The 27,089-nt window shown below is 35.6% G+C and overlaps 1 protein-coding gene across 16 annotated transcripts; it reads right to left on the bottom strand.

The window, feature by feature from the left end:
- Positions 1-3,699: 3,699 nt before the first annotated feature.
- On the bottom strand, positions 3,700-24,607 carry LOC107845944 (histone-lysine N-methyltransferase ATXR7). 16 transcript variants are annotated; one of them, XM_016690470.2, is made up of 25 exons: positions 24,313-24,574; positions 23,869-24,049; positions 22,090-22,807; positions 21,640-21,756; positions 18,569-18,952; positions 18,135-18,485; positions 17,941-18,054; positions 17,726-17,857; positions 17,514-17,645; positions 17,128-17,427; positions 16,470-16,940; positions 15,958-16,291; positions 15,543-15,851; positions 15,154-15,447; positions 14,744-15,058; positions 14,508-14,657; positions 13,990-14,387; positions 12,500-12,622; positions 12,234-12,314; positions 9,895-9,948; positions 9,643-9,794; positions 9,254-9,321; positions 9,075-9,165; positions 5,012-6,211; positions 3,700-4,366 (listed from the first exon to the last, which is right to left on the bottom strand). In XM_016690470.2, exons 2-22 carry the CDS (start codon positions 24,021-24,023, stop codon positions 9,300-9,302), a joined length of 5,106 nt encoding a protein of 1,701 aa, XP_016545956.1. In that variant the 5' UTR covers positions 24,024-24,049; positions 24,313-24,574; the 3' UTR covers positions 3,700-4,366; positions 5,012-6,211; positions 9,075-9,165; positions 9,254-9,299. The 16 variants fall into 16 exon arrangements, with proteins under 16 accessions (XP_016545956.1, XP_016545950.1, XP_047250349.1 ...); XM_016690464.2 differs by having other exon boundaries at positions 3,700-4,351; XM_047394393.1 differs by having other exon boundaries at positions 3,700-4,351; positions 13,990-14,384; positions 14,508-14,654; positions 24,313-24,573.
- Between the last annotated feature and the right edge of the window lie 2,482 nt (positions 24,608-27,089).

Genomic DNA, 27,089 nt, shown 5'->3' with positions numbered 1-27,089 from the left:
GAAACTCTTTGTCACGAATGTGAATTTAGAGTCGGATCTCAATCGAAAACCACGAATATCGATATCGATTCTTTAATTAACATAAAGTAGGAAATTCTTAAAAACTTTTAGGGGTCGTTTGGTAGATTACTATAAAATAGTACTGGGTAGGGTGTATTAGCAATGTTGAGATTAGTAATGCCGAGATTAATAGTGTTGGACGTATTTCTTATCCAATATTTGATTTGATGTATTAATTAAAAATAATATACATTGTTATATTTCTTTAAAAATATTATTGTTTAAAAAATATCCCTCCACGTTCTATAACTTTGTAGATTTTCTTTGCAAAACTTTACTATTCATTCTTTAAAATATATTTTTAATTTTTTTTTGATATTATCACTTAAATTATTTGGGAGAAATTAAGTATCATCTTAATAAATTGAGAGTGATCCATACTATAAAAATATAAAGCATGAAAAATAAAAAAAACTAAACAAAATGGATGATGAAATCTTGAACAACTTTCAACCCTAGAATATAACAAACAATTGAAAATTTTAATTTTAATTCAAACATAATACTAAATAATACCATACATTATACATGAACTAATTTCTCCTAATACACTCTACCAAATGACATCTTACGCACTCGATATTTGATATATAGTTTGAGATTCTACTAATCCGAGTTTGCATGCAGCAGAGAATATTATCTTAAATATAAAGTTATATTACTCAGACTCTCTAAAAATAATATGATAAACACGATTTTATTCCTAAAACTCAAATTCAAAATATTTTTCTTATTACTAAAAAGAAAATTTACCGTCCTACTTGGATTTGAATGATTAGTAAATATTAGTTGGAGATTATCACGAGATTAAAAAAATAATGCATGAGTAATTCGAAAGTTAAGTAACAAACAAAATAAAACACTACAAAACATATGTAATTATTACTTAATAGCTACCTATATAATTTATTTTCCCTGTTTAAATTCACTACAAAATAAAAAGATAAATTAACTCAAAATACTAAATAAATTTGAGACCTTTTTTGCATTATATATAATGACGGAATCAGAATTTTTACTAAGAGCATTCAAAATCAAAAGAAATTGGTACACGAATGAAGGGGTTCAACATTAGTTATATATACATAAAAAATAATTTTAACCACGTATAAATAGTATAGTTTTTCATCAAAGAAAGTTCGGGTGAACCTCCTAACTATAAGGCCGCTCAGCCCCTAATATATATATATATAAACAAGCGAAATGGCGTGAACAAGTCATTTTTTTGCGAATTTCGATGGCTGTTAGTCTACGATTCAGGGGTGGGTCTGGAGCCCGAGCCCAAATTTGGGCAAAAATCGATCGACGGTCCCCCACGGACTATGAGGTGGATCTGAGTGGTCGAGCGGGCCTGCTGGGATATTTTGCAAGTCAAACGAACAAATAACGAACGAACTGTCTTTTGCGAATTTTGATAGGTGTTAGCTCATAATTCGAAGGATGAGCCCGGTATAAGCTAAAATGGTTTTATTAAATACTTTTGATTTATACTTTTCTTTTAGAAAAAAAATTATTTTATTTTTTTCAAAGACTTTGAAAATAAACCATTGACTTTTCTTGTGCAACAATTCATATCCATTGATTTTGTTTTAAAATTGTGGCTAGAAATCAATATATATTAATAGATCATTGTATAAATTTTGACTTTATAGCTTAGCTTTTTACAAAAATTATTTTGTGTGAGGCTAATATATGGTCCCTTTCTACAACTTGCAAATTTGTCTCCAAAAGATGGATAATTTGTTTTTTCTTTGTTTTTTCTTTTTTTAGTTGATGTCTGATATTCATATTGAAATTCGATTAAATTTTAAATTAAAATATTGTATGGTCCATTTTGACGATAATGCTTCTAATAGAATTTATTTTATTTTCAACGACTCGAATCCATAATTTATGATTAAGAATTAAAAAATCTCAAGTATTATCTCTAATCACCGCAGTCAATCATTATCGCTACAAGCCACAATTGACACATTAACTATTAATAACTATCAAAAATCACCACCGTCAATCACTATAATATATTGTCAACCATTATTACTGTATCGGGAATTACCATCACCGGCCTTTTGTTATTAATATCTCTCTCATTCATCTTTAATTATCAGCCGCTATCACCAACTGCACCACCATCAATCACTATTATAAACTACGCTTCAACAATCATCATCACTAAATTAGTATAATATATTGTCAACCATTATTACTACATCGAGAATTACCATCACCGGACGTTTGTTATTAATATCTCATTCATTTTTAATTATTGACCGCTATCACCAACTGCACCACCATCAACCACTATTATTAACCACCCCAACAATCATCATCACTAAGTACTATGTATTTACAACCACCACCATCAATACGAGCACCAGTCTACCACCCCTCGACCCTCGTCGAAAATCACAATCATCAGATATTTTTACTATCTCCGTTTAAAAAAGAATGAACTGAATTCCTGTTAATTCCATTTCAAAAAGAATGATCTCTTACTTTTTTGACAATACATTAATTTCAATTTTCTATGTGGAAGGTTTAAAACCACAAGATTAACGGGTATTTTGATACATTTAACATAACGCTAATTTAAAACCACAAAATTTAAATTTTTTTTTTATTTTCTTAAACTCCTTGCCAAATTAAACTAAGTCATTTTTTTAAATGGAGAGATATTATTATTATTATTATTATTTATAAATACAACATTAAATTAATATTTTATGAACTCGTGTGCATGTCTCTATCATGCTTCTGCATTGGGTTCTGCTGTAATCTTAAGCAAAACTCAAAGAAAATTATTATTTTTTTAATTATTAAATATAAAATTTGATATGCATTTAATATTTAATATTTTTTCTAATATTTTATCCAAAAAAAAATAAATCAAGTGAACAGCTGTCTATTACCATATGCTACCATTATAAAATGCATTTTTTTTTTCTTTCCTTTTGTAATTTAGTAAATACCAACACACTCTTTTTCTTTCGCCGAATTAATTGAGCAGGTGATTTCTCAAATCGGGGATCTCAAGTTACGAAACTTTTTAAATATGTGATTTTTTCATCAATCTCGTTACGCAACCCCTGTTAGTAATTAGGATTATAACCGAACGATAAGTAACTCATTCATTTTCAATTAAGTGGGGTGGGGTGGGGGGTTATGTTCTAGAAAGTACATTTATGCCATGCACATGTTTGATAATTTCTAGCCACTTTCTAAAGTAATGAACATCACTTGATACATCTTGTGCATGTGATATGAACATAATAATAGTTGTAAGTTAAAATTCTATTAAAAAAATTGGGTATACTATTTAAACATCGCTATTTAATCTTCTTATATATGGTATTAGACAAAAATATCTAAATTTACGCGACTGAAGTTCAAGCAAAAATAACTACTCTCTATTTTTTTTTTTTCCGTTGAATTTTCTTGCGCATGCATATACATATACGAACGATTTGGAGTACGATACAAATTTCGATAATCTCATCAAACATCAAATTACAAATTTATAATTCCATAAGTGCAATAATTCGATAAAATTTTAAGAGTAGAATATATATTAAACTATAACCATTGTTAGTGGCTAATATTTCTAAAAGATTTTAAGTACAACAAATCAACAAGGTCCAATTTACACATACACATACAACTTTAGATTAGAATGAAATGTACAATTTACAAGAACTAATATAAGTACCAAATATACATACATTTTCTTTTGCTATCATAATCAAATTACAAATTAGTAAAAACAAATTCCAAACATAAATAAACAACGATGAAGACTCCTTCAACTTGGTTTGAACTTTCGAAGGCTCCTTCAACTCGGTTTCAACTTTCAAGGGCTCGCGCGCTCACTCTAAGCACACAACTTCAGCCATAAAGCGATAAACCCTTGCTTTAAACGACCAAGGCGATGGCTTTTACTAAACATGGCTCAAGATTAACCTTAGTATTCGCGGGTAAGTTAGTCTACTATCCCGTTGTTTTTTGACCAGCCGTAGCCACCAACACGTCATATTATGGTACCCGATTTACCCCTCTATCCTTCTCCACTTAAATACAAGGCGGCGTAGTTGGCATTATATTAACACTAAAAGCGTAATATTTGCCATTTGAGCAAAATTTGTGAAATAATGCAGCCCGCCCATACACAACGGCCCAATGGTAGAAGCAAATAACAGACATTTCCAATTCTGCCCTTCTTCGTGCTCTCGGCCGCGGTGGACTTGGAGCTTTTTCTTTCAACTTTTGCTTACGAGGTACCTTTACAGAAGTTGCTCTGACCACCATACCCCTATTTTGTGTTAGTCTTTAATTTTCACAACATAATATTATGTCATAGGTGATGTCCCGAAACTTATGCCTCGCTAGACATAAATTCGACTGCTAAGGACAAAAACTAAAGACCGGCCGATTTGAAGGGCAAACCGGTCCAATTAAATGGCAATCATATGCTCACTAAGCACAAAGTTTTGAAAATACGTCAAATCCAATAATCTTAAACTACAAAAATGTGTAATATACCAAAACCTCTTTTTTAACTTAGTTCAAAAAAATGTTATATAAGACGTTGGAAATAAAAAGTTTACTGGATATAGAAAGCTATCTTTTTTTACGAATCATAACTTGGCAGTGAAAATATTGATGGGTTTTAACTACAAAATTACTATTAAAAGAGATGGTTAAAACTATATATCAGCTCAATTAGCGATACATCGATCAGTTTTAAGCCGTATTTTGGTCATTAGCTACCTACCTACGTATGCGATTGCTCTCCATCCTAAACTATGACAATACATTACGATTGTAGTTTTGTTGGCGTTTTGTTTGTCAAGAGTACGATAGCAGTTGAAACAAATAGATAATTGGAGGATTGTTTGTCAAGAGTACGATAGCAGCTGAAACAAATAGATAATTGGAGGATAAAAAAAACGCGTACCAGAAAGGCGGCGTCACGCGACACACACCCATTGTCATCTAGCACAAGCAATTTTGAATGGACATGGCAATACCTTGATTGTTCCTGCGTTCAATAATAATTTAGGATTGATATCACGTCCTGTCTAATGAAAATAACAACAAAAAAATAAACTATGTTCTAATATATAACTCTATCCACATCGCTTGGGCCTCCAAAAATGTCACCGTACCCGTGGCTTCGGCAGGCATTTTACGAGGGTCTAAGCAACATAGCAAACGGATCATTCAAAATATAACAAGGCAGAATTTTGAGGATACCCACAGCGCCACCCATCGGATCCTCCGAAAATGCACTATTTGTGGAAAATCTTGACACACACTTGTTGAAAAGTCCGAGCGAAAAACGTTGTGTCCAAACTTTACTGAGCTATCTTTGAAGACTCAAATATGGAACATTTTTAGATGTTCAATTGTTAGCTGCTAGGGACACATAAAATTTTGTGTTGCTCGGAATCTTTAAAAAATGTTGACGAGTGCATGCGTGTCGGATTATCCAAAAAAAGTAGTGTAGCTAGGAGGATCCGACATGGGTGCGACAATCATTTTTGGAAAGTCCGAGCAACATAGATCATATTCCACAATAACACAACAAAACGACCCATTGATTTAAATGTTGAAGAAAATAACTAGAGCCAATCACATAACATTAGAAGCACACTTTATTGCATTTTCACACAACTTTAGTCATAAGCTAAGTTGCACGGACTCTTCACTTTTGATGCCGCACCCGTGTCGGATTCTTCAAAAACACACTACTTTTGGCGAATCCGACACGTACCCGCTGACATTTCTGAAGAGTCCGAGCAACATAGGTCATAAGAGAGATCTAAACATAACCACCAAATAAACTAAACAGTACACTATGAATTCCATGAAACTGAATGTGGTATTTTATTATATACTTAAAAATGTTAAAACGTATACTTATAACGTATAGAGTCTGTACACGATATAGAATTCCTAAAGAGTGCCGTAAAATTGCAAAATAAAGAACAACCGATTTTGATTCTTAAGAGAAGGAACTCATCTGCAACTGTGATATCTACAAGAATATATATGGCAAGGGGCACACACTCATCGTCCTTTTTACAAGGCGTAAACCCCCGGAAGTACATGTATGCATCTGGTATCGCCCGACTGAGAGTTGCAGTGACAAACCCTGAAATGGCATCAAAGTGGCAAAATGAAGTTACATAAGCATACACATATTGGCCTAAAAAGCTATTACTAAATTTGTAATCCTCACATTCATTTTCAAATTTAGCATTGAGTTCTTCCTATGCCCTTATACGGGCATTTATTACATCTTTCGGCATTCGTATAGATTCCATCTACACCCAGCCTTCGAATTAGTTCGAGTAGATACTTGTTTGACCTACTTTCCTTTTTAGTCCATTCAAAAAGGACCCTCTCCTTTTTTACCAACTCTTAAATTTCAACTTTCCACGTGACATGCTTAAGACCACAAGATTAAAGGGTATTTTGATACATTTGATACATCTTTAATTTAAGACCACAAGATTCAAAAGTCGCCCTTATTTTCTTACCCTCCATGTCAAGTCGAAATAGGCCAAATTAATTGAAAAGGAGGAAGTAATAACAACATACCCAGTGTAGTCCCGCAGAATGCGGTCGGGGGAGGGTAGAACGTACAAAGACCTTTACCTCTACCACAATGGTGGAGAGGTAGTTTCTGATAGAACCTCGGCTCAAGAAAAAATAGTCCAATATTGCTAAAAGTAAAGGTGAACACAACCAAATCAATTGCCTCAAAATGCTAGGGAGAGAAAACGAGAGTGCAAGGAAAGCAGAGAGGCACACACACGATAACATACCCAGTATAATCCCACAAAAAGGGGTCTGGGAAGGATAGTGTGTGTGCAGGCCTTATCTCTACCTTGTTTGAGGTAGAGAGGTTGTTTCCGATAGACACACATATAAGTCTATAACCGAAACACTCAAAACCGACACTACAAGCACCCAAAAAGGAGTATGTATTATATGCACACAATATGTGTGTGCGAGCCGGGGTCTATCGGAAACAACCTCTCTACTTCATTTGAGGTAGTGGTATGGACTATGTACACTCTACCCTCCCCAGATCCCACTTTGTGGGAATATACGGGGTATGTTGTTGTAATATGTGTGTGTGTGAGAGGATAAAGAGAAACTCTGTAGTGACATACAACCAACACCTTGAACTCCTAAAGGAAGCCTTGGTGATTTCCTTATCAATCAAATGGCTCTCTCCATCGAGTATATTAACCTCACTCCAAGTAGCATAAGAGTTCAAATTGGGAAGTTTTGTCTCTTAAAAGGTAATATCAATAACTAGGTTAATGAGCGCAGAACAAAGCGCTACAACACGAGTGTGGAAGATGAGCTAGAAGGTTTGGAAATATCTTCCAATTTTTTTAATGTGCTTGCAACAATATTGGAAGATGACATGTGGTCATTGGAGGGGCAAAAAGAAGCAAAATGGATGTTTGGCTTAATTTGAGGTTGCTCGGGGACCTTTGGCTCGAATCCTTCAAAAAGGCCCCAGATTTGTTTCGAATCCTTCAAGAGTTCTTTTTTGGAGGTGCGGCAGCATTATTAGAGAATCCAAGCAACATAGGTCTCTATCCCCCCCCCCCCCCCCACACACAAAAACCAAGACACACCCCAACCCCACAATATATATACACACACACACACTAGAACATCTAATTTTAAAGACCTTTCAGTCTATTTAACAATCTCTCATTACTATAAATACTTGTGACGAAGGGAGTATATAAGTTCATCTCTTACCATCTTTTCCCTGGATTGATCTTATTCTTATCTATTTCCCTTTGTATTGAATCTTGTTAGGAATATTAATTAGTAAGTTCTTTCATATTTGTTGGAATTTACTAATTATATTCTTAATCTAATACTTTCGTTGATTCTATCACGATTTCTTCGGGTTTGAATGATCGTTTCACAAAGAATTACTCAAGTAGGGTCAAACACTTGTTTGTGTTATTCAAATCCGTATAATTCAAATTCACCTGAGTTTGTGTTATTCAAATCCGTATAATTCAAATTCACCATATCTTTTATTCTTTCTTAGAGTCCTTTTGTATATTTCTTTTGCATTCACTACCGCAACACTATCTACCATAGAGCTTGAACCCACTAGATGAAGGTTTCAAAAGCTAGCTGGTAAAATAGTACCAAGAAAAAAGAAACTACATACAAGGAGTAACTCAAACATGTTTCGTCTCATTTTACTTGTACTCGAGAAATCCTCGGGGATTAATGGCGCACAATTCAATACTTGATCGATAATGGATCTGTTCTTATATCCTCTATTCCTCTTTCAACTTACACACCAGCCTTTTTGTCTCTGACGAGATTCAAACTCATGACGTGCACCTAATACACACCATCACGATCTGTGTTCTTACCGCTAGAATGGCCCTGTGGCCTTGTAGAATAAAGATGAAAGTACTTTAAAATTTACACCAATTGTTATTTTTTCAAAAGAGTTTCTCCCAGCTCTCATGGCTTTATTCCTTATAGTATGGTCCCTAATGTGTACAAAGAATGACCGGAAACAACAACATATTTCCCTGACCTAGAGGCGATACATATACCTCATCTTAGACCAGATAGCAGCTATTCATTGGAGAAGCACTAGATTGTCTAAACTACAAAGAGCATGAAGATTTGCATCTAGGCAGGAGTCATCGACAACAAAATTCAGAGACAACATATTCTGGGGCAGGACTGATATACATTGCAAATAATGGAAAGGGTAGGCCGGTGCACATAAGCTCTCGCTATGCATGGGGGGTCAGGGGAAGGGCCGGACCACAAGGGTCTATACTCTCATAGTGACAAATATTAAAAACGCATATGAAACACAAGTAGAGAAATATGGCTATATTCTCCTTCTGAATAAATATGGCTATATTCAGGAAAAATAATTCCAGTACAAGGTATAAATTGGTTTCTGCTTCTAGAAACATAATAAAAGGAGCTGCTGTTGATAATACCATTGCTTACTAGATGCTCACGGTGACGAAATCTCTATCTACAAAACTGCAGCAGGGTTAACCCTGGAAACCACACGTCAAGAAAGGACCCCTAAGAAGAAGAAAGCGTGTGAGTTTTTGAAAACAAAGAGACAGCAAACAGAATAAACTCAAGAAAGTTCAGAAGCAAATTCAAATACCAGAATTAGCGGCGGAACACATCTGATCTGGCATCTCCTTTGCATTTCAATTCATCGAGCCACGACACCTGATAAGGCAATGCATATATTAACAAAATAAGTTAAGGTTTTTTCTGGTCCTTACAAGACTAGATCAAGAAAGCTGAACTGAAATAACAGTTCTAAGACATCACCGGAGAAATAAATGACTTGGAAAAGAATCAGAGGGTATAACAGTTATGACTTGAGCCAAATACACATAAACAAAGACACAGTCAGTCACCATTAGAACTTCCAAACAAAGGATAAAGCTAGCAATTAATTTCTTCCCCTGTCCAATACCTTTTGTGTTATACATCACACACGCAATAAAATATAGATAAAAATACAATCATCCACAAAAGTCTTACCTCTTAGCACCACAGTTACAGGGAATCTTCTTTTCCTCCAAAGGGAACTTGTAGTTGTAAGTTATCTCTTCACCAGCTGCAATATGACGCTTAGCATATATGAAGATCTTTTTCTCACCCTCAACACTTATAACTTTTGGATAGCAATTAGGCTGCAACATTCGTTAAGATCAAGCAGATAACGTCATCTTAAATTGATATCCTATGGCACTTCAGGTCACAGTCATATAATTCCAACAGTAAGAAAATCACCTCACAAGAATGGTTGATGAATCTGGCAATACCACCACGTTTCGTTGCATCAACCTACATAAAATGCAGTTATTAAGAATTGGCCGCTCAATCTTTGTGAAATTACCAAATTCTCATAATATGCAACATTACGACAACTGGTTCAACATAGCACTAGTAAGACTAGATTCCCCGCAAATGCATGATTTAGAGAAGCATTCCTTTAGCTTTAGCAATACACCCAGAGTTATCACAATTCACTTGCAACTCCTGGTGAAGTCGGAATTGCATCCACCATTCCAGAAACAAACAACAGCAATTTTGATTACAAGATTTAGCAATCCAAACATTAAACCTTACGTTTGACAATCTTGTAGCAGATCGTACTTAAATCTATCTCAAATGAACAGTGCCGTCCCAATAAGTAGCAATTATAACACTTGATACTAACTAGTTGGTGATATTTTACATGAAAAATGAAATTTGATCAATGTCACTGAGTTTAACCATAGAGAAGATGTGTACAAACTATACTACTACTAATCCGAAGCTAGTCGAGGCCTAACGGAAGGTGTGTGATTCATCTTTTTCTTACTAATAATTTGCTTAATACCATATTGAGTTTGGCCTAAAGAAGCCTAACTTAAGCAGACCTCAAACTCAACACAACCCACTAACCATAGCAATATACTTAGTAGGTAACAATGACAACAGAAATCCAGTCCTAATTTGATGTGTCGTATATGATCCTCACAACTAATCCACCCCATGAACCATAGCAATCAACTTACTGAATTATGACCTAAAGAAGCCTAACCTTGGCAAACCCCAAACTCAATCCATCTCATGAACCATAGCAATCTACTTATTAGGGGTAACATAGATTACACCAACCACAGTTCTAATTTGATGTGTTATAAATGAGCCTCGCTATATGAAAGGTTCGTAACCAATTGACCCCACGAACGGTAGCAATCAACTAATTAGGTAACCTTGATTACAAGCAACCCACTCCAAGTTTGATGTGTCATAAATGAATTTTCCTCGAATCAAAAATTAATTAGTATGAACATTTACCAGGTTGATCTAAACAATTAAAGCCTAAAAGATATCCATACGGACCCTTAAATCTATTTAAAACAACTATAATCCACGCAAAATTATTATGAGAACCAAATGGCTCCCTATATTACAACCTAATTAAAACGGCTCCTTGATATCCAACCCCTTGGGTACGGCTCATCCTCGAACCCTACGTGAGCATGGGATGCTTTGTGCATTCCATGTCCAATCTTTCACGATATAAGCCATTCGAAATCGTCAAAGACAAACGGCTCCCTATATTACAACCTAACTAAAACGGCTCCTTGATATCCAACCCCTTGGGTACGGCTCTTCCTCGAACCCTACGTGAGCATGGGATGCTTTGTGCATTCCATGTCCAATCTTTCACTATATAAGCCATTCGAAATCGTCAAAGACATATTGGACCTTCAACGCGGTCTTTGGTTCCTAAAAACCTAAACCTGAATCTCTTACAAGTAAAGGAGATCTACAGTTTCAACAAAAAGTGATAGGATCTAGTCGTCTATTTTTGCATTGCTCTACATCATAGAATCCACAACAACATACCCAGTGTATTCCCACAAAGTGGAGGGTCTGGGGAGGGTAAAGTGTACGCAGTCCATACCACTACCTCAGATGAAGTAAAGAGGTTGTTTCCGACAGAACCCCGGCTCAGGACAAGTAACAGTATAACAAGCAGAAAACATAAAAGCAAACAACAAAAAGGGGTAACGCACTACTAGATAATAAACAAAACAAGACACCCACAGAGTAATAATATGAACTTTCTATCCGAAACTCACAAACATGACCAAAACACCTACTGCATAGGATCTAATAATCTATTTTTGCATTGCTTTACTGCAATGAGATTTTGTCGGGAGTACATGGAAAGACTTATCACTGAGCTTCTTACAAGCAGATTTTGGGACATTAAAGAAGAAAATAATGCCTTCTTGCTTCTATAACATGATCTTCTAGATCACACAGTACAGCAAGAACATTTCAACGGCAATATATGGCAATTGAAGTGGGATAAGCAAGTTATCTAGCGTCAGTTTGATCCTTAGTTACGGCTTTTTTGATAGATATACACAGATGGAGCACAGCTAGAATAGAATTTCTACTTCATTTTAGTTTTGACCGACTTCGGGTTGAAAGGCATCTCATCCTAACCTGTGTTTCTTCTTTCCAGTATTTATATTGAAAAATTCTATCCAAAATAAAACCATGAGAGGAATCTAAATCGTCAAGTAAATTCTACAAGAAATTGAATTCTCAAACTACTTTCTTACCACATAATCATCATCCAGTCTGAAAAGGTAACTGCTACCAATTCCAATCTTCTCATAATAGTGCTCTCGTATGTCAGATACCTGAGAATGTCAAAAGGCAGAGTAAGATTTCAAATAATGAACACTTGAGATCAGTGTTTCAGACAATCAAACAAAATTACTTGTACACAAATATAACAAAGTTAAGACATCAAAATGTATGAAGAAAACTTGCGACAAAAATAGCATGCTAAAATGTACTTCAGGTTTGGAAACAATGCTCTTACACGGCGACGTATAAGCTCTCCAACATATTCAATGACAAAGTCTTCAGCATCAATAGGCTCAAGGGCAACAAGACCCCAGTCATGTATCTTACTTTGTTGGAAGCGAAGGCGCTTCTTCCTCGCCTACAAAAGACGTAGACAAATATGTTACTTGCATATAACCAACAACAGCAGCATACCTAGTGTACTCCCACAAAGTGGGGTCTAGGGAGGATAAAGTGCATGCAGACCGTACCTCTTAATTCAGAGGTGAGGTAGATAGGCTGTTTTCGATAGACCCTCAGTCTAAAAAAACATAATGGAAGTACAAGAGACATAGAGTAACTTGTATATGACCATAAAGAAAATTGTTGTATATATACACACACACTACTTACCGGCACGGGCCCAAGCATTACATTGAAAACAATTTTCTATATCAAATTCTTGACTTGCTTTTTTGTTTTAGAAAGTTGATCAATAATCATTGCACAAGTATATAAGTTTGCCAATGTCCTTCTAAATAAATCAACATTATGAATTATTTCTGCAATAATGTAAACAATTCAAAAAACAAACAATGATAAAATGTTATTGGATACAATTCAAAAAATTTATTTTCAACAATATGGTATTAAATAAACTATTTCTAGCGTCTTAAGAGGCTCATTATAAAAATTAAGTTATTTTAAAATTATAAAGCAAAGTTTTGAAGCCGCATAAAATTCCCACTTGTTTTATAATGTTATAACTAATATGATGCTTTGTATTAAATAATTGGCTTTTGCTATATTCATGGTGATTCTTCCTTTATCAGTTCTCCTTTTCATAATCTTTTTGGCGCATAATCCTTCCCTTTAGCTATTCGCTGTGTTTGAGAAGTCCAAGAGCTCTTCACTAAAAGATTTAAGTTGAAATATGAAAGTGTTGAATATTACCTTAACACATACACATACATATTAAGAAGTATCTACCGAAAGAAAAAAAAGGAAACAGAGCAACTCAGACTCTTAATAGACATAAAACATTTGAATAATATTTTTAAAATAGTTAAGGATGTATAACAAATTCAGGGGAAAAAAATTGTAAATGATCTTTCAAATGAATGTAAAATGATAACGGAGTAATATATGTCATCGTTTGAATTAGAGATAAAGCATCTAAGTTACAGAAAAAAAACTAATTAAATAAGTTGCATGACCATAAACTTCTTAAACGGAATTTATCTACATACTTGTCCTTTTTAGAAACAATAATGAACACACAAATGCCACTGTCATAGTGTGTGTATATGATGCCACTGCCTTGAATACTATTTGGGCAAAAAAAAAAGAACCCAGACATTGTTAAATTTACAGAAGTGCGCAGGTTCCTTTATTGTAATAAAATAAGTGAAATAAAACTGAAAGAGGGGTAAAAGAAGATATTATAAAAGAGGCAAAGAAGGCTTTCTCCCTTATTAATAATAGTAAAATATATAGTGCATATAACAAGGCAAATTCTCATCTTACTTTCAATTGAGTAGCTTTCAAGAGATCAGCACCCTCGGCAGCAGCAATGAGGTTGCGCAACCTAACCCTGTTTGTTCTTGCAGAAATTCCCTTAAACATTTGAGAACCATTAGCATCTGAACTAACAGATTGAATACGAACAACCTTAGTTCCCCTAACACGAGCCTTTTCGGCAGGACTTGCCCTCAATGACCATTTCCGCCACTCCCAACCATTGATCGAAGATCGAGCACAGCCAACTGATTGTGTACAATGTTTTGCTATCCGGGATTTACCCTTCTGCTTCTTCTCTACTTGGTTGCCAGCACCACTTGATAGTGTTTGAATTTTTCTTGAACAAGATGCTGTCAGATTATCCTCTAGTTTTCTCTTTTTCAATTCGGGTAATTCAGCTGCTGCTTCAATAACCCAACCAAGACACATATTAAAGACACAATAAACAAGAGAGACTATCGAACACTGATGACATTAGGAAAACGAAAAATAGAACACAATCTAGATGAAATATAAACACAAACATTTAGGAGTCTTTTTCGAACAAGCGGTCGCTTGCATTTCTTGAGTGCCCAATTCACTGTTCACAACATCAGCCACCTTTCCACTACCACTGGAGTCCTCGGCAACAAAAGTAACCTTCAGTTTACTCTGGCCTGTATTTTTTCTCCCTGCTTCGTAATTTCGTACAGTATGATAAACATGACTAATTAATATAATGTCTATTCTGCTAACATTAGAGAAAACTAACTCAAGATACCTGGAATACCTTGGGAAACAGATGCAACTTTCTCTGAGATGGTCTTAGAATTAATAACCGACGACGGAGGAACAACTAAAGACGCATTAGTGAACAACTCTCTGTGAGAATCTTTCAGCCCAATTTCCTTAACACTTAAAGCTGCATTTTCACCCTTTTTGCTCTCTGTTGCCTCCCCTAAGAGATCTTGTTTCTTTGACTTGTTAATAGTTCTCTTTTTGAGGCCAACATCTCCACCAACCTTCGCATTATCACTGGAGACCTCAGAGACATAAGCAGCCTTCAGTTTTTTGCGGCTTGCATTACTTCTTTTCTCTGCAAAATTTAAAGCAGGTCAATATGCATGATCAATAAAGATAACGTTCATTATGTTAAAATTTGAAAAAACCAACTCCGGAAGACCGAAATACCTTGGGAAACAGATGCATCTTTCTCTGAGATAGTGTTACAATCAATAACTGATGATGGAGAAACAATTAAAGACATCTCTCTGCGACAATCTTTCGGCCCAATTTCCTTGACATTTAAAGATGCATTGTCACCTTTAGTGCTTTCTGTTGCCTCCCCCAAGAGATCTTGTTTCCTTGACTTGTTAGTAGATCTCTTTTTCAAGCCAACATCTCCATCTACCTTTCTGTTATCACTGGAGACCTCAGCCATAAAAGCAGCCTTAAGTTTTTTGTGGCTTGTACTACTTCCGCTCACTGCAAAATTTACAACAATATGATAAACATGATCATTAAATATAATGTCCATTCTGGAAACATTTGAAAACACTAACTCAAGAAAACTGAAATACCTTTGGAAACAGATGCATTTTTTCCTGCGAGAGAATTACAATTAGAAACAGATGGTGGAGGAACCGCTAAAGAAGCATTAGTGAACAACACTCTGCGACAATCTTTCGGCCCGATTTCCTTGCCTTTTAAAGCTGCATTGTCACCTTTAGTGCTCCCCGTTGTCTCCCCTAAGAGATCTTGTTTCCTTGACTTCTTGTCAATAGATCTCTTTTTAAAGACAATGTCTTCATCAACCTTTCCATTCTCACTGGAGACCTCAGCGACAAAAGTGGCCTTCAGTTTTTTGCGGTTTGAATTACTTTTTCCCGCTGCATAATTTAGTACAGTATGATAAACATGACCAATACATATAATGTGCATTCTGGTAACATGTGAGAAAACTAAGAGAAAACTAACACAGGAAAACTGAAATACCTTTGGCAACAGAAGCAAATTTCTCCAAGATAGTCTTACAGTTAATAACCGGTAACGGAGGAACAACTAACGAGGCATTAGTGAACAACTCTCTGCGACCAATTTCCTTATCACTTGAAGTTGCATTGTCACCTTTAGTGCTCTCTGTTGCCTCTCCCAGGAAATCTTTTTTCCTTGACTTGTTACTCGATCTCTTTTGGGAGCCAATGTATCCATCAGGGAGAGGCTGCGATGAAGAGTCCGACTTTCTTTTGACATTCTTCCGATGATATGTATATTTCCCTGCTGCTGGAGATTTATAGCGTGTCTCATCATTTGTTTTGATTCTTGTAACCTGACAAACAATAGAAGAATTCAGAAGAGCCTAACTCTTTACACTGAAGAAAATTAATCTCTAAATCGAGGGGAAGAATTAACTCTCTGAACAAGTAAAAAAAGTTAAGAGTGAAATGAGGGAAAAAAAATTAATTCTTTGAATTGACAGTACTAAGAAAACCAACATTTGCACTCACCTGAGGATCCTCTGGCTTACTACATCTCCTCCCAGAAGACAAAGTTGTCAAAAAGTTTCTAATTAAGTCATCAATAAGAAAACTTTTCAACTCCCTCAGTGCTTTCTCATGTACCTTCTGCCGGCAACTTGACAGGGTAGCATACCATATTATTCTCAAAATAGAATCATCAGATCTAGCAAGCCGAACTTTAGAAGTTTGCACGGGAACAGGTTCGCATTCAGGTGGTTGCAGCTCATTAGTCATTTCATTAACGGAGGCATTGTCAAAATCAGCAGACTTCTGAAATGCCCTTGAAAACCAATCTGAAACAGGAATCACACATGTATCAATAGACTTCCGCTGTGATGATTTTTTGCGCTGCGAAGTATTCTGAATCTGTTGACAAGCTAAGTTTTCTGACACCGAAATGGCGTCAGAAGAATCATTTTGACTTGCACCACCATTCAAAATATTTGGGTCTTCAGCAACCTGCAAAATAAAACTGTTCCTTGAGATGCTGAAGTTCATCATATTTCGGTAAACATTTGCATCTCGAATTATACAGGGAAAACATTATCAGGTCAGGGACTGCTTTAATAAAATCTCTCCGCCACCTATGATCTTCTAAGGGAGAGGGATAAAGTTTACACAGATCACAGCAAGTTCAAATATTCACCTTGATTGTCGCGCCATCTTTAAGGGAACCAACTTTTCCCATCACCTCTTCATGCAGAAGGCTAGTGAAATACTCTTCCAAGGACATCTTTGCAGACAGGTGGAGTTCATCCAATACACTCTCAAGGATCGATTGCATACGATCATTAGCTTCAGGGTTCGTTGCATGAATGGATCTAGGCAACACCTTTTCATCATTAAAAGATGATGAAACTGAAGGCAAATCCGCTGTCATATTCTTCTCCTCGAACCCTGGAGGAAATTCAGGATCACAGCCGAAAGATTCTTGCTCCACTTGCAACTGCAAACTCACAGTTCAGTCTCTAAGGAAGCACACACAACCACGGCAAATTGACAAGAGAAACAACAGCATAAAAAAAAGCTTACAACTTCAGTAGATAGCTCCGCTGTGCAATCTTTTGATGACGAAACTGAAGGCAAATCCACTGTCATATTCTTTTCCTCAAACCCTGGGGGGAAATCAAGATCACAGTCGGAAGATTCTTGCTCCACTTGCAACTGAAAAGTCATAAGTCAGTCTGTAAGGCAGCACACACAACGCAAATTGACAGGAAAAACAACAGCATAAAAAAGCTTACAACTTCAGTAGAGAGCTCTGCGGTGCAATCTTTTAATGACGAATCTGAAGCCAAATCCACTGTCAGATCCTTCTCCTCAAACCCTGGGGGAAAATCAATATCACAGCCAAATGGTTCTTGCTTCACTTGCAACTGCAAAGTCATAAGTCAGTCTGTAAGGCAGCACACACAACCACTGCAATTGACAGGAAAAACAACAGCACAGAAAACCTTACAACTTCTGTAGAGAGCTCCACGGTGCAATCTTTTGATGACGAAACAGAAGGCAAATCCACTGTCACATTCTTGTGCTCAAACCCTGGCGGAAAGGAATCTTCCTCCACTTGCAACTACAAAGTTAATGGTCTATCAGTAAGACAGGATACACAAGCACTGCAAAATGACCCCAAAAATCAGCATAAAAACTTACTACTTCAGTAGAAAGCTTTGTGATGCAATTAGCATATGACTTCTCCTGAATGCTCGATTCAACCATCAGACAAGGAGGTGACCATCGTTTCCTCTTCCTCCATGCAGATGAATACTCTGACACATGGTCATAGAAGACAGTATTCCAGATATTTTGCATGCTAGAGTCAAATAATTTCCTGCAAACAACTGTATAAGAATCACAAAAGTTCTCAAAGCTACCAACTGATTTTGAGCTTCCGGAAGACTTCAAATGGATTTCAGCAGCAGGAAATTTCTCGTTATGAGGATTAGGAGCTTCTGCACTGCTCTCTCGAGAAACTAAAGCCTTACTGCCACCAGAACCTGCAGACTGTTCACATAAACGGTAAGTAGCATGCAAAATTCTAAATGTCAATTCCAGTCACTTCTTTATCATGCTTGAATGCTATTTACCATTCTGGAACCGAGAGATGACATCTTGACAGACTGATTAGTGACTTTCTTTTGAAAAGTGACTTTCTTTTGATTAGTGACTTTCTTTTGAAAAGTGACTTTCTTTTGATTAGTGGCTCTCTTGAGATCTTTCTTTTCAGAGATGCACTCTGAAATTGCATGGCTAACAATGTCATCAAGCAGAGTCCTACGGGCTGTTTTCATGATGACCGTATGAAGCTGGGAGCATACTTCTGGAGAAATCTCGGATATAAAATCTTGTGAAGATGCAGTCTCATGTCCATCAGGATTAGACGAGAAGGGAGCGTCAGGGGTAGCCGTAGTCCAACTACTAATCAATGATTTCAAACTAAAGGGTCTAAACTTATTATCAGCATGATGTATCTGCAAAAGACAACATCAAAGAGCACACAATTAGCACATACCAATTAGGTGTAGTATCAACTTGCATGAAAGAGTTGGATAATCTACAATAAATGTAACGAGGGAAAAACAGGTCAAAATCTTCAAATCAACACCAAACCAGTTAAAAGAAAATTTAATTGGTGCCTAGTTACCAAAGCTTTGCTACGCAACCAAAAACTTAAGAGACTTGTAAAACTTAAAATAGCCTACTAACCGAGACAAATACGTATTCATAGAGAAGCAAATGTACCAAAAAAATCAAGTAGAAGCCCTAATTAACACTGAAGCAATTAGTTCAGAAATCTAAGTAACATATTAAAAGCAATAAGCTAGAAGAGTAGAATACTCTGGTCATAGTCCACTGTGGTTGCAAATGACCGAACTCTCCATCTTTAAACTGATTGATAATTGGAACGATAAACTGTCTTTTCAACAGTCTAGAACCTAAATTAGTAGTTAAGCTATATGAGACTAGAAAAAGCAAAGGAAAGCAAGTTGAACCCCATCGGATAATTCATAAAGGGAAAATAAAGTTCAAATTAATGTGAAGATTGGTGAAGAAAAGGGGAAGCTACTATACAGAATTAAAAAAGGGCAGCCCGGTACACTAAAGCTACCGTTATGCACGGTGTCCGGGGAAGGGCCCCACCACAAGGGTGTATCGTACGCAGCCTTACCTTGCATTTCTGCCAAAGGCTGTTTCCAAGGCTTGAACTCGTGACCTCCTGGTCACATGACAGCAACTTTACCAGTTACTCCAAGGCTCCCCTTCAAACTACTATACAGAATTGTTAAGTTAAATTTTGATTCGGTTCGGAGAGTGCAGCGTGGAACAATTAATATAAAGTACAATAGACAAATAGTTTGTAAATGGACCTTTCCAAGTTTTGACTTGACCATTAACCTACCAACACACACAACAATATAGGAAACTATCGCAAATTCAAAATGGCGAAAGTTTAGAGGATATCAGAAGATGTGTGGAAATGTAATCCTGCAGATAAAATGAGAAGAGAAAACGGGTTAAATAAGGCCAAATTGACACAAGCCAAGAGGTAGAAAATGACGACAAGAACAATATAGATATGACGAGCGCATACAGAAACAAGAATAGGACGCTGTTCAGAATATGGAAGAAACTGTGGTAACAAAACTTTGTGCAACAGAAATTCTGAGAATTCACCTTTATAGAAACGAACCCTCTTAGTTCCTACTTTCTGTACAATATTAGTTTTTTTGAGAAAGTGAAACATTTTTATAAACAGGAAACTCACCAAATAGCCTGTTTCAGTAGTACTTACAAAATATAGAGGGAAACACCAAAAAATTGCTATTGCCTACACCCTAATAAACTATCTAAAATGTGGGCAATCTCCTCCACCTCATTTGGTAGGGTATTTATACACCAAAAATAAAAAGTCACAAGGCACTTCATCTTCAAACTCTGGAAAGGGATGCTTTTGTTTTCAAAACATCTCCGGTTACTTTCCTTCCACATAGTCCACCAGATGCATGCAGGGACAATTTTTCATCTCTTCTCAAGTCCTAACATATTCACATCTCTGTTCTAGCATGCTAACATATCGGCAGCATTCCTTGGCATGCTCCAACTGATACACCGAAGGTTTACAAAACTCTGCCTTGCAATGTGAGAGAAGATGGTTCGCTGTGTCTCTTTCGGATTCACCAAAAAACATCTAGAGCACAAATGTCTTCCCCCTTTCATAAGGATGCCCTTTGTTAAAACAGCTTGCCTGGACACTAACCAAATGAAACAATTCACTTTGAAAGGTATTGTAGCTCTCCAAATCATTTTCCAAGGCCACCTTCCCAGGAGTATTTGCAGGACTGTCCAGAAGTCTATAAGCTGACTTCACGGTGAAGGTCCCCTTCTTTATCTCTTTCCATCAATAAGGTATCTTCTTTAGCATTTAGATTCTTAAGTTGTTCAATGGTGTTGTAGAATTCTGTCAAGTTATCAACTTTCCAGTCATGGAACAATCTTCTGAAGGTGAGATTCCAGCCATGTATATCGCTAACATCAAAAACTGTAGCCCATTTCCGTATTGTAGATAGTGGGGAATTATTGCTTCAAAGTCTGTCGGCCCACCCACAAATTATGCCAAAAGGAAGTTTTCCTTCCGTTTCCTAGAACAATCTTGGAACTTCCCAATAATTTAGGCCATCGGTTTCTGATGGATCTCCAGACTCCAACCCCGTAGGATCATTATCTGTCTTGGTAATCCAGTGATCCTCCATGCCATATAAGTTTTAGCTTCTGTACAATATTATCACAAACAAAAGAGCTCCCTTTTCTAAGTTGTCTATACAAACAACGTATACGGGTTATATGCAATTATAAAAATAAGTATATTCAGTTGAAAGAATCTCTCCCAGCTTTTATACTTGGACCAAAACCCAGCCATATCTAATTTTTTAAAAAGTTAAGTGATCAACAGCAGCATCGTAGCTCAATCGAGTGATTCCACCCATCAAAACCCGGTGAACTATTTTACATATGCTCGGTTTACATATAGGGTATAGCACAGAAAATCCAATGGTACATTCAACATCACAAACATCTTCCAACAGAAAGGCTGGGATAGTAGGAGAAACAGCTGCACCAAGTGCTATAAATATAAAGACCTAGCAAAATACTAACTCACCATCACTGAATCCACAATGTATCCATAATGATACCATGAATAAAGCTCCACAAGAGAGTGCGGCCCATGTTTCCTCCCTTCGTGATCTTCGACGAGCCAACACGACTCCTCGTTAACCTATTTCACCCACAATATTAAGCAAAGAAAGTCACAAGTAGGGAGTCAAAGTTGCAGAAAATGCAATAGAAGTCTATTTGTTCATCAAAACTACAAAAGTCTGTTTGTCTCATCCAGATTCCATAATTACATTTTTTACAATTTGTGAATAGCAAGAAATTATATTTTTGGCCCCTAGGAGAGTGAATTTCTTTTTCTTTTTCTTTTTCGAAAAAGGCAACACCTTTAGGAGAGACAAAGTTACACATGACAGCTTGAGGAAACAACTAACAAATAATTAAATGAGTATCACCACAGAACAAAGCAAATCCTTAAATATAGAAGAGGAAGTACCGAAGACATAGATGGAGCAACTGCTCCGGTAAAGCCAACAGTCACTGTCTGCTGGTTCAAGGAATGAGTTCCATGGGCAGCTCCGGCAAAGCCAGCAGTCGCTGTCTGCTGCTTCAAGGAATGAGTACCATGCTCAGTCTCCGAGACAAAGTTGGGGGATGTTGTTGGCAACTCCACTACATCTCTTCCTGAATCTTTGGTAACTCCCATGTACATATTAGTCGGTCCATTCACATCAGAGGACGAAAGCATTAAATAAGCAAAGCCAGTCGCAACATGGTCAGGGAATTGATTGAAATACTTTAAGGGCACCCCATTTGAAATGGTCCCGTTTAAGATGGGATAAACATGGAGTTCCTCTGGTAAAAAACCAGTAGACAGACCCTCGTATAACTGTTCCTTAATGTAAGGACCACACATTTGACCCTGTTCATTGACATACATCCATCCAGCTGCAAGTACAGGTTGTGGGTACACCACACTACTCTTGTCACTCGTTGAAGCTTGTGGGTACACCACAATACTCTTGTCACTCATCGAAGCTTGTGGGTAAACCACAATACTCTTGCTACTAGTCGAAGCATGTGGGTATACTGCAGTACTCTTGTCACTCGTTGAACTGCCACCAACATCACGAGGCGCTGAGACGTTCTCACTCTCCCCATTAGAATGGCAACTCAACTCCACACACAATGGTGAACCAAGATTTTGCAAGCAACTGATAATACATGAAAACAAAAAAAAAAAAACATAACAATTAATAAGTATAAACAATAGAGTGAGTAGGGATGGCAGCCAAGTGCACTAAGCTTCCTCTATGAGAGGAAATGCCGAACCACGAAGATCTATTGTACGCAGCCTTACCCCGCATTTCTGCAAGAGGTCGTTTCCACAGCTCTACCCCGTGACCTCCCGGTCACATGGCAACAACTTTACCAGTTACGTCAAGCTCCCTTCCGCAATACCAAATGAGTGGGTGGGGGCAGCCCAATGCACTAAAGCTCCTGCTATGTATGGGTTCGACAAAGAACAGGACCACAAGGGTCTATCTACGCAGCTTTACCCATCATTTATGCAAGAGGTTGTTTCAACAACTCAAACCCGTGACCTCCGAGTCACATGGCATGGCAGCAACTTTACCAGTTACATGAGGCTCCCTTTCACAATGTAGAGTAAGTGGGCGGGGGGCAGCCTGTGCACTAAGCTCCCGCAATTCGCGAGATCATGGGAAGGGCCGGACGACAAAGGTCTATGTACTAAGCCTTACCCTGCATTTCTGCAAGAGGTTATTTCCCCAGTTCGAACCCATGACTTCCTAGTCACATGGAAGTAATTTTATTATCTACATCAAGGCCTTCCTTTCACAATATAGAGCGAGGAGGAAGCACGGTCTACTAAGCTCCCGCTGTGCACAAGGTCCAGGAAAGAGCCAAATTACAAGAGCCTATTATATGCAGCCTTACCCTGCATTTCAGCAAGAGGTTTCAACAACTCAAACTCGTGACCTCCTGGTCACGTGGCAGTAACTTTACTAGTTACTTCATGCACCCTTTCACAATGTAGAGTGAGCGGGTAGGGGGGACCTTGTTGCATTAAGCTCTCTCCATGCGCAGGTCCGAGGAAGTGCTAGACCACAAGGGTCTATTGTACTAAGCCTTACCCTACATTTCTGCAAGAGGTTGTTTCTATGCTCGAACCCCTAAGGCTCCCCTTAACAATATAGAGTGAGTATATGCATAACAACTGAATAATACAAACTTCATAGAAAATAAACAATACCCAGTAGTTAACTCCATTGAAGATTCTACATCAACATCTCTTTCATCTTCAACAAAACCCCATGAATCTAAACACTTTAATCTCTTTCTACAGTATAATGATGTATAACCCATCTCTGCTTCACTGGATACATGGCCAAATATAGAAGACACCATAACTTTGGAAAAAAAAATCACCAAACCTGAAAAAATACATGCAATCTTTTTCACATAAATTACCTTAAAAATCAATTCTTGAAAACCCCATCAATCAAAATTATCTTAAAAATCAATTCTTGAAAACCCCATCAATCAAAATAATCTTAAAAATCAATTCTAGAAAACCCCATCAATTAAAAACATCTTAAAAAATCAATTCTTGAAAACCCCATAAATCTAAAATTAAAGGATTCCAAATATATATTTTTTAGATTTATATTTTGAAATATGGATTGCAAAATTATACCTTTTGCTGAGATGGGGTTTGACGGAAAACGACAAAATCCACTAAATACAGCTGCAACAACCCTATAGAAAATCAAGAATTTGTTTGTGGGTATTGGTTAAAATTGCATATATAAGCAAACCCTTTAAGGGAAAAACAAAGATTTGTTTGATTTTTGGTTGGGGGTAATAGAGAAAAGGAAGTGAAATGAGGGTGGGTGGGTGAGGTAGGGAAGAAGTGAGGCAAGAGTAAAAGCAAAGCAAATTTTGTTTGATAGCTTTTTCAATACTATTAAGTTCTTAACTCTACTTATAATAAAATTTTAAAAATAATCTTTCACTTTATTTATAATGAAAGTTAGATGCATTAAGTTATATTTTATTACTATTTTGATAAATTATAAGAAGTGTTCAAATCGAGAAAATAATCTTTGACTTTATTTATAATAGCTGTCTTTTATTACTATTTTAAAAAATTATAAGAAGTGTTTAAATCAAAAAAATAAACTTTGATTTTATTTATAATGAGAACTCAGTGAACCGAATTATTTTTTATTACTCTTATTTTGAGTAATTGTAAAAGGTGGTCAAATCAAAAAAATAATTATTGACTCTGAGAGCTCAGTACTCTGGGTTGTCCTTTGTTACTATTTTGAGAAATTGTAAGAAGTGTTCAAATCAAAAATATAATCTTTGACTTTACTTGTAACGGAAGCTTAGTGCATCGGGCTGTCTTTTATTGCTATTTTGAAAAATTGTAAGAAAGTGTTCAACCATGAAAATAATCTTTGATTCTGCTTATAGCGGAAGTTCATTACATTAGGATGTCCTTTATTACTATTTTGAGAAATTATAAGAACTGATCAACTAGTGAAAATAATCTTTGACTCCATTTATAACGGAAGTTTAGTGCATCAAGTTGTCCTTTATTACTATTTTGAGAAATTGTTATTAAGTGTTCAAATCATGGAAGCAACTTTGACTCCATTTATAATTGGAGCTTAGTGCATTGAATTGACTTTTATTACTATTTTGAGAAATTGTAAGAGGGTTCAAATCAGAAAAATAATCTTTGACTTTGCTTATAATGGGAGCTTAGTGCTTCTGATTGTTCTTTGTTACTATTTTGAGAAATTGTAAAAAGTGATCGGATCGTAAAAATAATCTTTAACTTCACTTATAACGAAAGCTTAGTACATTGTATTGTCTTTTTTTTTTTTTTTACTATTTTGAGAAATGATAATAAGTGTGTAAATATAACTAAATATTTAATTAAATTTAGACTAAATAAAGAGCCAATATAATTTAGATTAGATTTTTATTAAGCAGTATTTAAGCGGAAAAATTTTATTTGATCATAAAATTATCAGATTTTTAAATATTTTTAAGTTTTCAAAGCTCTGTTCAGACCATTTTTAAAACTAGTCTAAACCTACATGCACGTGTAGCCTTTGATTATTTAAAATTAAAATTTAATTATTTCTTTGATTTTTTTGAACAAAATCGAAATTAATTCAACTATTATCAAATTTTGAAAATACAAAATCAAATCAAATAAAAACTCAATTTATTTAATCGGTTCAATTTGAATTGATTTTACCTAAAGTGTGAACACCCATGGTCAATCTCATATAAAAATATAAAAGACATGCTTATATACAAATAATACGAGTTGAATCAAATAGTATATCATACAATTACATTAAATATATTTTCTTTCATAAATATTAGATTTTTTTATTACTTTTTTTAAATAGTGACCTTCCTCAAACGTAGATGTCACTAATGGACCAAAATAAAACACTACATCATATTTTTATTAACCCAAAAATGTGTGAAGATATATACATTGAAGGAGAACGATTTTTAGTAAAAAGAGAAAATTAATTTTACATCGCTTCTCTTTTTAATTAGCTTTTCCTTTTCTTTATTCAATATAATTTTAAAAACTCCAAGACTGCTTAATTATTATCATATATTTTAGGATTCTTTAACATTTTAATAATTAAAAAAATAAGTAAAAAAGGATAATTTTATTTTAGAATTCCTTAATTTTGTAGAAGAAATTTTTTAATAATGAAAATTTTTTCATGAATCAAAAAATTATGTTATGAAATTTTCCGACTATCCTTTTTATAAAATTATCCATAAACCTTTTCTCTTTGATTAAAATAATAATTTTAATAATCTAATTCAGTAAAAATCTAATTCTATAATTAAACTTAAAGTAAAATTTAGAAAAATTTGTATGGAAAACACTAATTTCATTCCCAATGGACCTGTGGCCGTGCAGGCCTCTTATGGACTTTCCATAATTGGAAAATTATACGTGATTGTCTATGTGATTGTTTATATATGTTAGGAGTATTATCATGAGTATTATTTTATTATCATATATTTTAGAACTCCTTAATTTCTTAGGTTTAAGAGTCATAAGTCAATATTATAAATATAATTAAATAATAATTTAAAAAAAGGTGAAAAAAGATTTGGCCTATTGCAAACAGTTTTAACGAAGGACAAAAAGTTCAAATCATATTTTTAAGGATTTTCACACTTTTAACATATTATAGATATAAATTATAAATAAATTTTGAACTCACTCACATAATTTCAAATTCTCTCATTAAAATATATGTCCAAACACAATAGTATGTCAGTATGTCCACACAATATATGCCCAAACCTGAAAAAATACATGTAATCTTTTTCACATAAATTACCTAAAAGATCAATTCTTGAAAACCCCATCAATCAAAATAATCTTAAAAATCAATTCTAGAAAACCCCATCAATCAA

This window comes from Capsicum annuum, chromosome 8 (assembly GCF_002878395.1).
Source record: "Capsicum annuum cultivar UCD-10X-F1 chromosome 8, UCD10Xv1.1, whole genome shotgun sequence".
Lineage (NCBI taxonomy): Eukaryota > Viridiplantae > Streptophyta > Magnoliopsida > Solanales > Solanaceae > Capsicum > Capsicum annuum.
The sequence above is the reverse complement of the archived record's forward strand: the minus strand, read 5'-3'. Positions and strand labels throughout refer to the sequence as shown.

Bases quoted from the DNA above. Each gene is read 5' to 3' on its own strand.
- LOC107845944 (XM_016690458.2), bottom strand. From the start codon at position 24,023: ATGGTGTCTTCTATATTTGGCCATGTATCCAGTGAAGCAGAGATGGGT. The intron at 17,428-17,513 runs GTAAGCTTTTTT...GTGAGTTTGCAG, and splicing joins CGGAGCTATCTACTGAAGTT to TTGCAAGTGGAGCAAGAATC. The intron at 12,315-12,499 runs GTAAGAGCATTG...TGACATTCTCAG, and splicing joins GAGAGCTTATACGTCGCCGT to GTATCTGACATACGAGAGCA.